Source organism: Aythya fuligula, chromosome 5, assembly GCF_009819795.1.
Source record: "Aythya fuligula isolate bAytFul2 chromosome 5, bAytFul2.pri, whole genome shotgun sequence".
NCBI classification, from domain to species: Eukaryota; Metazoa; Chordata; class Aves; order Anseriformes; family Anatidae; genus Aythya; species Aythya fuligula.
Genome location: NC_045563.1, coordinates 23,552,789 through 23,565,580, shown reverse-complemented (window position 1 = coordinate 23,565,580; position 12,792 = coordinate 23,552,789). Strand labels below are relative to the sequence as shown.

Below are 12,792 nucleotides of genomic sequence, written 5' to 3'. Positions count from 1 at the left end.
CTTACACTTCTGAAGTGTACCTGTAGATTCCACCCATTTCAGACCAACACCGTGGACTGAGGTAGTACAAGATGACAGGAAATTAAGATCAGATAATAGTTGAGTTGGGGCAATATGGTCCTGTCAGATACAGCTATTTTAACTTCAATACCAGCACAGAGTTCTATCTACTATATATTACAAACTCTTGATAACAGAAAAGCTGCTTAATTGGCAGTCCAGTAAGAAGACTTTCAAGCTGTCACATATACTGAAGATTTCTACATAAATGTTTTCAGTTCCTACAGTGTTAATGTAAAAGACTGATTAGACTGCTGGAGAACAATTTTTGTACAGAACTGACACCTTCAAAAATCTGAGCAGCAGCACCTCTACATTTTAAACGTTGCACTGCAGTTGTTACTGCTATAACTGTTTGGCATAGATAATTAGAAATGATTCAAGTTAAGGAAATCTCATTACATATGGATAAAGGCTCATTAGGAAGAATTGGAAGAAATAGGCCATTCCTCTGTTCATAATTGCTTAATTTTATTTTACAGTATATTTGTGACATTTTATGTTACTATAACCAAAGATCAGGGTTGTTTACAAATATAATGGCTGCCATTTAATGTAAACAATTAAAAAGTGTCTCTACATATTAAAATTTTACATCATGATTTTATTAAATTGAATTACTCCTTGTGCCATTAGGTATTAGTGGAGAGGAACTACTTTAAGCAAAAATAGTTTTCAGAAGTTAGATGTAGAAACTGAGAAGCCTGAATAAGATTTTAAAAGACCTCCCCCATCACTGTAAAAAGGAAGAAAGCAATCCTTTCACTGAAGTCGCAACTAATAGTCAACCAAGTCCATTTTTATTAAGGCTTCTTTACATATTATTGAATCCCATCATGCCTTTCATATTCCCAGCAGCACCTTGTTGAAATTGTCTCATCATTGACTGCAATCCTGCCATGCCACCTACAGAAAATAAGTGAAAAGATGCATGCGTTAATTAGTTTTGAAGGACAGCTATCTTGCTTCTAAAGTCTGTGTGCTGTAAGGAGGCCATTTCTGTAATATACAAACAAAAGCCCAATACTCAGCCACGCTTAAATGGCTATCAAAATATGGACAACTGAGGAAGTAATTACATAAATATTAAAGTAGGTTTTAAGATGACCTTTGCATCAAGACCTAGACAAAGGAAAAAAAAAACATGAATAAATTACCATTACCAGTTAGATTCCAGTATGGGAATCTTTAGTAAAAGCTGTTCTTGTCAATTTAGTAAAAGCTGTTCTTGTCAAAATGACTTAAGGCAAAGGTTGGAAGGGGATGGAAGTTCAGGAATAGATTTGCTTCACAACAGACATGCTTGAAGTCATCACTGTACTATTTTCTCAGACACTACTCCAATTGCTCATTTTGAGAGCTGAATCCAAATGAGTCCCCTTCCTAAATTCTGTAGTATTTCAAGTGGATGACTGTAACAGGTATTCACCTAGCGAAGCTGTCTAAAGCCAACACATACCCATATGATGAAGGACTCTTGGATCCATCATCTTTGCCATCTGTTGGTTCAGCTTGGCCAGCTGAGATGGGTTTACATTCTTTGACATATCACCGCCTTCAAGAAAATGGAAGAAAGATTGGATTAACATACGAGGCTAAAAAACAGAATTTAACATAATTCTATATTCAAATCAATGATCAAGTTACTACATCAACTACTTTGAGTAATTAAGGATCAACAGTCCCTGTCCTGCCCACATAACAAATTAAAGTATCGGTACTGTGGTAGTGATGAACTCTACCTTGATAAAGCCAAAAATACATCAATTCTCACTCCCAATTTACACATTAATATCATGAAGAACAGTATGGCTCTCACCAGTTATATCAAAAAGCTTGCAAACATCATGAAAATGAGTGAGCTAAAACTCAGTCCTTCTCTCCCAACACACCTCCCTTCTCCCTCCCCTCTCCCAGCACCTAATCTACATTATGAGCTTCCTCTGTTCACGTATCAAGTGACCTTCACACTGAGTAAGTGTTTTACTTTCTTTTACCTTTGAAGAGCCCTTTGATACCTCCCATCTTTTTCACCATCTGTGCAAATTTAGTGTATTGGGTTAAAAGCTCCTGGACATCTCTGGTAGAAACACCTGAACCTCTTGCTACTCTTTGGATTCTTCCTGGCTGCTTACTGAATACTTTGGCGCCATCTGTGCTGTCAAGTTCTGCAATTACAGCAGAGGAGAGAAAAAAAAACATTCGGTTACTAACATTAAAATCTATTATAGCTGTAAAAATAACGAAAGCAAGTGTGTGCTGAGAATTTAGTTTTTATCCACAAAACAAAAAATAGTTTCAGAAGCATCAACGCAGAATTGTACAGAAATAATTGAGACAGAATATTCAAGGGAATAGCAGTGGCCTTTCTAGTGTCAATCACAGTGATAAAAAAAAATTGCCAGAATAAATTATGCTCTCAGCATACCTGGTGTAAGCCAGGCTAATAGGTTTATCTCAAAGGTGAGAGCACACCTCTCCTGTAAGAGTTCTGGGTGGATTAGAGACTGCACACCCTGAATTCCAGAGACTAGGCTGTAGTAAACTTGTAGTAAACTTGAGGGTGGAAAAAAGGTATGAGGAAAGATGTTAATGACAGATTAAACACAAATGCAACTTTTTCATTTGCACATATAGCATTAATGATTTTAGAATCACAACTACACTACAAAAAGTAAAAACACATTAGTTATCAATGGGTTGCTTTGAAATTCCATCTAGTCTACGCAAGAGAGCAGCAACAGGAAGTTGTCGGTATATCTCTTAAGTATTTGGACTTATTCAGAAAGTTTAAAGGCACAGGGATAAGCAACTCTTTGCTGTTTGTAAAACTGATAAATGCTCTTCACCCTTTTCTGTTATTTCAGATGCTATCTTAAGTCCAACTTGTACCCAGAAACGATCTCTGTAAATAAGCTTGTTCAACAACTGAGAAATTAAATACCGGTTGAAGTTTGTTTTACCTTGGTCATTCATACTGTCCATTATAGTCATCAATTTCTTTAGCCTTGCCATTGATTCTTGTTCATTGCCTTTACTCATGAAGTCAGTTCCAAAACCAGGGATCATACCCTAGTTTTAAAATGCAAAACAAAAGCTGTGTCAGAACAAGCAAAACTAACTTGAATTAAGCAGCCAGAAATACAGACAGCAAGTTTGAGTTCAGCAGATATGTATCGCAGTGGACTTTTGAAAAATCTAAAGCACAAACTCTTCAGTGAAACTGGTGCTAGAGTCTATGTTCACAGCAGAAATTTGTCAGATATAAATGAAAATCTGATGAAGAAAAATGATTTGGGGAATAACTAACCAAGATCTGACTGAATGGTCCCATTTTCATGATGTTTTGGAATTGTTCGTACATATCTCTTAATGTAAACTGACCTGAAATACAACAAAAAGAAAATTAGCAAAGGTCACACTAACATTTAGGTATTACTTTCTCAACTATTTACCCTGTGAAAAAGAATACTACTATACAGCATAAAAACGTATGTAAACATCATCTCTACTGCTAATACAGCTAGGCACACAAGGTGGCACACACTCAAGAGTTTTAAGCTGCCTAATCTGCAGTTACAGCACTACCTGTCACTTGATGAAAAACATGACTATTTACTCGCTTGACACATTTATTAGAGAAAGAACAACCGTTCTGGAACATGCACTTGAAACAAATTACTTGTCTCTACCTAGAATACACATCAACTGCATCTCAGAGAGAACCTGCCATAATTAGTTCATGGTAATACACCTGCTATTCAGGGAACAACTTACCATGTTTGAGCTTTTCTATGAGTGCTTCATTATCATCCAGCTTTAACTCATTTACTTTATCTATCAATCCTTCAATATCACCCATACCTGGAAAACAAAACCAGCTCTGAAGTTAGCATTAAAAATTACACTTTTAAACTTTCTATTATCAGGTTCAAAGTGTCTTGTAAGTACAGTTGCATGTAGTACATACCAAGAAGTTTGCTGATGAAAGGCTGCGTTTTGAAGGGTTCAAAGTCATCTATGTGTTCACCAGTTCCAATAAAAATAATAGGACTCTTTGTAGCAGCAACTCTGCAGTAAAATAATATATATATTATGGAATGGTTATGGAATATGAATATGGAATATGTTATGTCTCAGTTAGACATCATCAGCACAACACAATGAACACAACATCAACTCAATCTCCTAAGTATTTTTTTACTCCCAAAAATTATTAATGCAGAAACATCCAACATCCATTTAGGAGGGGATTGCTGGGAATAGCTGACAACGTTTCTTTAATTAGTACTTTGTAAAATACAAACTCTGCTTCTTCCACACTGTGCTTTGACAAATCACCAATAGATAGGTAAGTTGCATTTTCATTGCCAAGTTTCAGATAGTTGAGAGGATAGAAAGAAAAATAAATTGTGTCCATTCTACACTAATGTTGGGAGGTCAGATGACACAGGTGTTGATTAATTTTTCTTCAGGGTTCCTCCTACAGACAGCAATCTCATTTTCCACACAGGAACAAAGCTTAGACATGAGAAAAATCAAAACCTTTTCAGGAATCAGTCACTGACACTAGCTTTAATCAAATTCTGCTTCCAGCCTACAGAAAGTATAGAACAGCACAGCAGACAATGTATACAACCACATGTCAGCTGGAACTCACTTTTGGTATTTTCATTTTACTCTTAAATTTGGTGTTCCATCACTGCGCTATAAATAACAGCAAAATACACATGGCAGTTTAGGATTTCTAACACTTAAGATCCAAGTTGGACACATCTCAGCTCCATACAAGCTGTATCATTCAAAAACAGCTGGAGATTACTCTAACTTAAAAGATAATATGGCGTGTTCTAGTCAACAACGATTGTCAAGATACAGCACAGCACATCAGAAGTCCAAGAAGAATGGAGTTCAGAAAAGCGTGACTGCAGACTCATCTTTTTACCAAGTTTCTGGACACTGAAAATTCAGAAACTTAATTACATCTCAGCTTTAAGGCCATTACATAGGACTAGCTACATTTTTTTCCCTTTTGGAAAAATCATGGGCATTAAGTGAGAAGAAAAATTTTTAGGTAAGCCTTATCTATTAAGCTCAAATTTGTATTTTGCATCTGATATGCAAGATGCAACAATTGTTTTATTCTGTTCTCAGAAGACAGAAGCCTGATGCGTGACAATACACACTACAGCACTGGAAGTACATCATAATATGAATTCCAATTCACACTGAATGCCAACAGGTCCACTGAAATTAGGATAAAAATCTAACTGTTACTACTGAAATTTCTAGATTCCTTGTAATGTGACAGTGCCACTTTCACAGGACAGGTTTCTGTGAGACACTAGCACATTTCACAGTTGTACACCCACAGCCAGACCTTGGACACCCTGTTACATCACAGTACTTACGCACTAAGTGCACCACCTCCTTTCGCATGTCCATCAAGCTTCGTAACAATAACTGAAGCTACATCAACTTTGTCTTTGAAAGCTTTAGCTTGAGCTTCACAAGCTTGGCCAATGGAAGCATCCATCACATAAACAATATTATCCGGTTGCTAGGAGGTAAAGAAGAGAAAATTGTTTCCTGCTTTCTTGGACTGTGTTGATGCATTATGTTCAGTAGCAGAACTCACTGCAACACTGCTCTGTGAGCACTATTGTCTAAGGACCATTTGAAACCCTAATGCTGTGCTACTATTTGTGAAAAAAATTATCTACAACACAATATTAAATTTTAATAGTTTTACAGCTTTTGTTTTGAATTATTTTAGCCAGTATCTTAGCCAGTAAGCTAATTAGCATCTACAAGCAATGAATATCTTCCATTTGGTTTTACATTAAGAGCTTTATGATGTCTATTTCTCTGAAAACAAGTTACCGTTAACAGTTGTTGTGTGGGAACTGTCATATTGTTATGCGAGATCACAGAATCAAGAACTAGCCAAATATTTTAAAACTCACATGAGAAACACCAGCTTCATTTACATATCCAAGCTGATGAACCTTTTCCAATCATCTTTTCTGTTTCAGGGCAAATATTCATAACAATCACAGAAACGTAGTAAACAGCTACAGAAAATCAGACCAGACTCTTCTTTTATCTTGTTTCTTAATGCAAAGGCCCCAAAAGGAGTCGAAGCAGTAGAACTGCAATCTATGCAAGCACCCTTGAATTACAGATCCAAGAATTTAAACCGACACAAAGCTATCCAGCACTGATCATCCAGTCCTAGCTTATTCGTATCAGTTGTAATTTTTAGCACATTCTAGGTGTTAAAAGACACGTTCCAGAAGACAGACAACCACACAGAACATTGGGAAATGAGAATAATTGAGTACAAATGATTGCTAACAAACATTAATGTGTTTCTTGAAACTACTCACAATGGCATTAGCAACTTGTAACATCTCTTCAAACAAAGAGTCTTCCTGTTTGTGACGTCCACTGGTATCAACGATGATTATTTCAAAGTTTTCATTCTTAAATTTCTCAACACCTTCTGAGGCAATAATTACAGGATCCATTTCTGTGTAACTGATCACAAAGATAAACATCAACATGTATGCAATTCCTTATCCTTAAGCTAATTGAGCATTTACAATTAGTAAGTTCACAGTCAAGCAGTAACATCTACCTAGATTTCAAGATGGACTTCCTCTTATATCAAGCCAAAACTGATTCAGATTATGCCTCCCTAAGCCATTTACCCTTGCAGCCCAGTGAACTGAGGCACAAAGGACTGTCTCATCTGCTGAAGATCATGCTAGATTCTGCTAGCCTTTCTCGGAAGGAAATTGTATCTAGGCACCTAGACAGTGCACCTCCAGCAAAGCTCAGACAGAAGTTTAATAAGAACTATATTAGATCTGCTGCTGCCACTACCTGACAAAAATTAAGGGTCAAAAAATGACATCTTTCAATCTGTAAAGATGCTAAGTGGATTGTTTCCTGAAAACCTGAATCTGTCGGGTAAAGCCCTGTAAACTTGCGAGCTGAGAGAACGTTTAGGGGATTATCTCCAGGTGCCCAATCTCTTCTTATGCTCACTCTACTGCTACTACTGACAGGCAGAACATACTGAGCTAGACAGGTATTTCATCTCATGAGAGCAAACATTATAATAGCCTATTAGTTAGGCCACACTGAATGGGACTTTGTGGGAGATGCTCAGTAAGGAACAATATCTCATTATAATTGAGCTGTTCTTCAAACTGATTCTGAAAGACACTTACCTCCCGTAAAAGGGAATTCTTGCTTTTGTGGCATTCTGCTTTAACTGGTCAAAAGCACCTGTAAGACAGGTATGGTCAAGGGGCTTTTCAAAAAAAACAAAACTAAGAGAAAGAACTGTATCGTTAGAAGCTGTTTGTATTACCTGCTCTGTATGTGTCTGCACATATTAAACACGTCTTCCAACCTTTCCTCTGATAGAAGTATGCTAACTGTTAAAAGAAATCCAAACAAGTAGTTACACCAAAATCCCAACAGAAAGCACGACGCTACGTAACAGCTTGAAGTACACACTGAGGACACAAAATCAAGCCAGCTTTCCAGTAACTGAGACCACTTAGTAGCACTGTACAAGCATCAGCTTGTTAGCACGTTAGAAAAGTATGTTATATAAATAATTATCATGGTTAGATGAAAATAGTTGCTCAACTCTGCTTCTGATTTCAGTTTCCTGAGCTAGAAATGGCTACAAATAGCCTCTGTCCCCATTTTGTTAACTCCAAGATTCTGCAGATAGGATTAGATTTCAGAAACTGACCAAAGCCATACTGCAACGTGAACATTTGTTTCCTCACTTCCAGATGAACAAAGATATTTCATTGCAAGGACGTGTTTTAAAGCAATGAATGGAAGCCTTACTGCCTTGTAACACTTGTAAGCTTCACTAGTACAACATACATTCACAGAACATTTGATTCACCCAAAGAGAGACTTCCAAAATACAGTTTGTCTACATAAGCACTAGGAAAGTCTTATGAAATCAGAGCAGTGATATATTCCGTACAGCTTATGTCTGAATCTCACAGAGAGCAGATGACCAAAAAAAAAAAAAGAAAAGATATGGAAACATGCATCGATCTTCTTCCACAGGATGATTTTTCCTTCCTCAAAACTATTGTAAATATGTTAAGTTACAACTGTTCTGAATTGTGCCTTTTTTTAATCCTTGAGGATATAAATCTAAAATTTCCTCAATAAACTCTGGTCTGGAACAGATTTAACACCACACATTCATGCTCAGCTGAGACACCTGATACAGAGGACAATTTCTACTTGTTCCCTTAAGTACGTAATAGAATGAGATAGGTTCCACTCAGAGTACATCTTAAATGCAGGAAGTATGGAAGGGAAAGAATCTGTGATCCACATACAGAATTCTTTCATTAGGAGTTTAAAAAAAATCTTGAAGGAAGTCCTGAAACTATAAACAGTCTCAAAATAATATTACTTTGAACGTTCATCTCATCTCAGAATCCCCTCAACAGAAGCATTTCTACAACGTAATCAGTCAGCACTTGCCTAGTAATAAAAGCAGCACAGGTCACAAGCAAGTCCTACGTAACGTGTCCAACCACACCCTCCTTCCCAAGCAAAGCAAAACAACACAACACAAGCAGGTTCAGTGCAAGTTACCTTTGAACAGGTTGTTGTTTTACCGCTTCCTTGCAAGCCAACAAACATGATAATGTTCTGTTTTCCTTTGGTAGGTGTCCATGCTTTGACTCCAGGATCTACAAGCTATAGAACAAAGCATACTGTATGTTGCAGGTCTGAATTTCAGAAGCACAGAACAGTTAGTGTCACATTCCGTGGAGAAAGACAATTTTTTGTCTATCTGGGTCTTGGCTTAGACGCTTACTGGTTTACAAGAACAGCCACAGCCCATGCAAGAAATCTGTAGTATATGGTATTACACCTAACCATCCTGTAACAGTAACAGTGCTTCTTTCCAAGGCCAAGCACTAAAGTCAGGCCTGTATGTATGGCACAAATATTACAATCAGCACAGAAACACAACCTCTGCCCCATCATCACTGCAGTAGAAGGACCTCGTCTGATGAGAGTCCAACACTACAGAAGACTTTATTGGATTAGTGCCTTGCTTTTCAATGAGCAGAAGGTGCATATATTGCAGGGAGACATCATGTGGGTGAGCACAGCCTACAGAAGTAAACACTACACCATTAACTGGGAAGAGGACAGAATACAGGCATCCAGGCACTGACTTGACCAAGCAGGCAGGTTAGAATCTGCCATAAAAGAAACTGCCTGGTTGTTACTTATACTTTTTAAAATAGCTTTAAAAAAAATCTTTGTTAAGGTAGCAAAGGCTTGTTTCTGGGACAACCATATACAGTAGTCCACAAGTTTGTAGCCTGGCAGCCTTACTTTGTCTTCATGTTTCAATTGAAAAGTAAGCATAGCTGAACTTGAAGGTTACATTGAGGTTACTCAGAGAGATGCCCTGAAAGTAAAGTTCTGATCGAAAAAATACTGTTTGGATAGTAAATAGCACTAGAGCAGAAAACATAACAACCCAAACAGGCAGAATGCCTGCTGGAACCACACGGTAACCTTAAAGCTTAGCTTGCTACTGTACTGCTCACACAACCCAGGCTGTACAAAAGTGATGTAATAGGGAATTTTGAAGTCCTACTTTAACAAGTTCCTTAAAGACAGCGTGCTGAATCATTTTCCTTTTGTTAAGGCCGGATGCCATCTCTTCAAGATCAATTGCAGACCTGAGTTTAAGAAAACAGTTTTAGTCAAACCAAAGCCATGAAATACTGCTGTAATTTAAAGCATCAGTTTAACCTAGTAATAGTGAAGTCTCTGCATCAGGAGCAGCACTCTGATCTGCCTTGAGTTTTCAGTTAGTGCACATTCAGGAAGTGACATACATTGGAGATGTCACTTCTGCATGCAGGATGAAAACATGGTTCTGCAATACTTGTCTTTCAGACTCGCATATACTTGAGTTACACATCTGAAAATAGCCAAAGTAACAGTCCTGGTCATACGCACAGATCTATTTATATCCAGCACAAAACATGTGAAGATGAGGTGTCTAGGCAGCAAGAAAGAGCTTGTTTACTCTTCCACTCAACTGACATCAGTTTTTCCAAACAAGTACACAACAGCAAAGACTGACTAAACTTGAGGAAGATTCTTTTGATGGAGCTGGCAAGACGTTTAGTTTAAACTGATTTTTCTGTAAAGTGAAAATAGAGGCTTAAAGGTGAACTGGGTATGTCTAAGAAAACCGTAAGCAAGTTAGAAGTTGTTCTTCTGTAAGCTCAAGTCCCAACTTTTACAAACATGAGAAGTTAAATTCATTTTGATCATTGACTTACTTGACATTTTCTCTTAGTTGCTTCACAAGTTTAATATTAACATCGGCTTCCAGTAGTGCTGTACATACTTCTTTTAACATAGCATTTAAAACCTTTGGAGTATAAAAGAAAAATGGTTTTACAATCCACAGCATTGACTAGCCAGTATTAGTTTCAAATAAGAATATGAAAGTAGATTTATGATCTAGTAAAGGCTTTTATGAATTAAATGCAGGTGGTACCATTACTATATCAAGTGCCACAAAGTCTGCACATTTGTTCATATGCGAATCAAATTTAAATCTGAAAGAAAACAGAGGTTCCTCTACTTGTAATATGCAAACTAGCAAGTAATGCAGAATGCCTCCTATCGCACTAAGGAGGATGGCTGCTTGTACGGTAGCAATACTTCCTAGACTTCCCTACAGCTACTCCTCAAAAACAACTGCAACAGAAAGCCACAAAAGAATTTAACACAATCTTGACAAACAAAACTATTCCCCCAACACAAGGTGGTCATGCTATCTACGTTTTCAGCAGAAACTGGGATGTTGCTCTGTGCCATGTCTTTGAGGCACACAGGTGCCTCTGAAACCCAGATTAGTTGTTCTAAGACCCGTCACTTTGAAAAGATTTTTTTTTTTTAAAGTAACATCTGAATAGGTGGCCTCATTTGCACAGCTTGAGCTATTGCAGCAAAGTCTGCATTGCTGAAAAAATTAATTGGGCCGTCTTTGACTCAGTTAAGGTTCTGTTGTCTCCTAGCTTAAGGCTTGTTAAAACTTATCCCCTGTGCACAAGTCCTGTAACTATGCCAACTCTACAACCCTTGATAAGCTTTCTTTGTAGTTACTTTAAGCCACAAACCATATCTTCCCACCTGAAAAGTTTCTAGCAATTTATTTACTCATTGGCAGTTCTGAAACATCACATCTGTTAGTTTTCAACCTTGCTTTTCAGTCTTTATAACAGAACACACTTATTTATCATTTCATATTTTGATCTTTTAAAAAAAAAAAAAATACAGACTCTACCAAGTCAAGAAGCTTCCAGAACCACACATGCTGGCTAGAACAGAAAAGCAACAACCACAACAATCCTCATATTTCAGAGGGCAAAATTTATGTCAAAAGCTATTCCTCCTTCTCCTCTCCAACTTCTGTAGCTGTAGCTCCCTAGTACACATCCACAGCGTAGCTGAACACAAGAGCTGGCACGCTGTACAGTCTCACAGCATACATCCCACCCAGATGTGGGCGCAAACTGCCTCCTTCAGCACTCCCCCCTCAGAGCTGCAGTGTCCAGGAGTACAGCTGCCAGGCTCAATGACCCTGTGACCCACAACCGCTGAGGCCTAAACACAGCTCTACGTTTTGGCAGTGCTATCGGGCTATAAAACTCTAGCTAGAAACGTTACTTGAAGGAAGAGAAGAGCCCAGAGGTTTTATCAATCCACTGTGTGCCTCTCGTCAGCCTCATCTATTAGGGCTTTGCTTCCCAGCCGTTACAGAGCCATCACACATGCGTTACAAACCTCCTCGTTGATGATCGTAGCATTGCTCAGCGAGCGCAACGCTGAGGTGATTTTTCTTCCGAGATCTGCCAGAACCATTTTGGCAGCTTCAAGGAGAACTTCACAGAGAAGAACCTAAGGAGAAAAAGAAAAAAACCAGACACAATTAAAAAATAATTTTAAAAATGAGTCGAAGCAATGCCTGCACAAACGATTTATTCCAGTAAATACTGGGGTAAGAAATCAGCTTCGCGTTCCGAGAAGCACCCACGATTTTCACTTTTTGGAGTTATTTTTGGCAGATACCGGCCCGGAGTTAACTCCGGGCTACCCCTCCGGCCCGTTTCACAGGAGAAGCCCCACGCTGCCCCTCGGAGGCGCTTCCCCCTCCGGCCCGTTTGCGCACCGACCCCACCGGGCAGCGAACGGCTGGGGCAGGCTGGCAGCCAGCGCCCCGCCTGCCCCTTGCCTGCTGTCAGCGCCGTGGCCAGGCCGAGCCGCCGGGAGCTCAGCTCCCCCCGGGGGCCGCCCCGGGCACTCACCGGCAGGGCCGGGCCGGGCCTGGCGGCGCTGCGCAGGCTCCGCGCTCCGGCAGCGGCGGGCGCTCCCCGCCGACCGGCGAAACGTCACCACTCGGCCTCACCCCCTGCGCGCTTCCGCCGCCGGGGCAGCCGCCGGCCGCGCCGTTAAGGGCGTTCCACTCAACCGCGTGCCCGCGAACGGAGAAACCCCACAGAATTCCCCCGCGCCACCTTAAGAGCAGAGGGACACGAAGCGCGGCCGGTAGGGGAGGAGCCGGGGAAGGGCGGCCCCGGACGCGCGTAGCTCGGCTTCATGGGCGGGCTCTGCGCATGCGCGGCAGCGGGGTGT

The 12,792-nt window shown here is 39.6% G+C and overlaps 1 protein-coding gene across 1 annotated transcript; it reads right to left on the bottom strand.

Annotated features, from left to right (window-relative positions):
- Positions 1–510: 510 nt before the first annotated feature.
- On the bottom strand, positions 511–12,563 carry SRP54 (signal recognition particle 54). The gene is made up of 16 exons (XM_032189270.1): positions 12,465–12,563; positions 11,944–12,057; positions 10,431–10,522; positions 9,734–9,818; positions 8,710–8,814; positions 7,442–7,508; positions 7,299–7,356; positions 6,450–6,600; positions 5,472–5,620; positions 4,031–4,131; positions 3,838–3,924; positions 3,371–3,444; positions 3,024–3,132; positions 2,058–2,228; positions 1,520–1,615; positions 511–966 (listed from the first exon to the last, which is right to left on the bottom strand). The coding sequence occupies exons 2-16, from the start codon at positions 12,019–12,021 to the stop codon at positions 875–877; spliced, it is 1,515 nt and encodes a 504-aa protein (XP_032045161.1). The 5' UTR covers positions 12,022–12,057; positions 12,465–12,563; the 3' UTR covers positions 511–874.
- Positions 12,564–12,792: the final 229 nt, after the last annotated feature.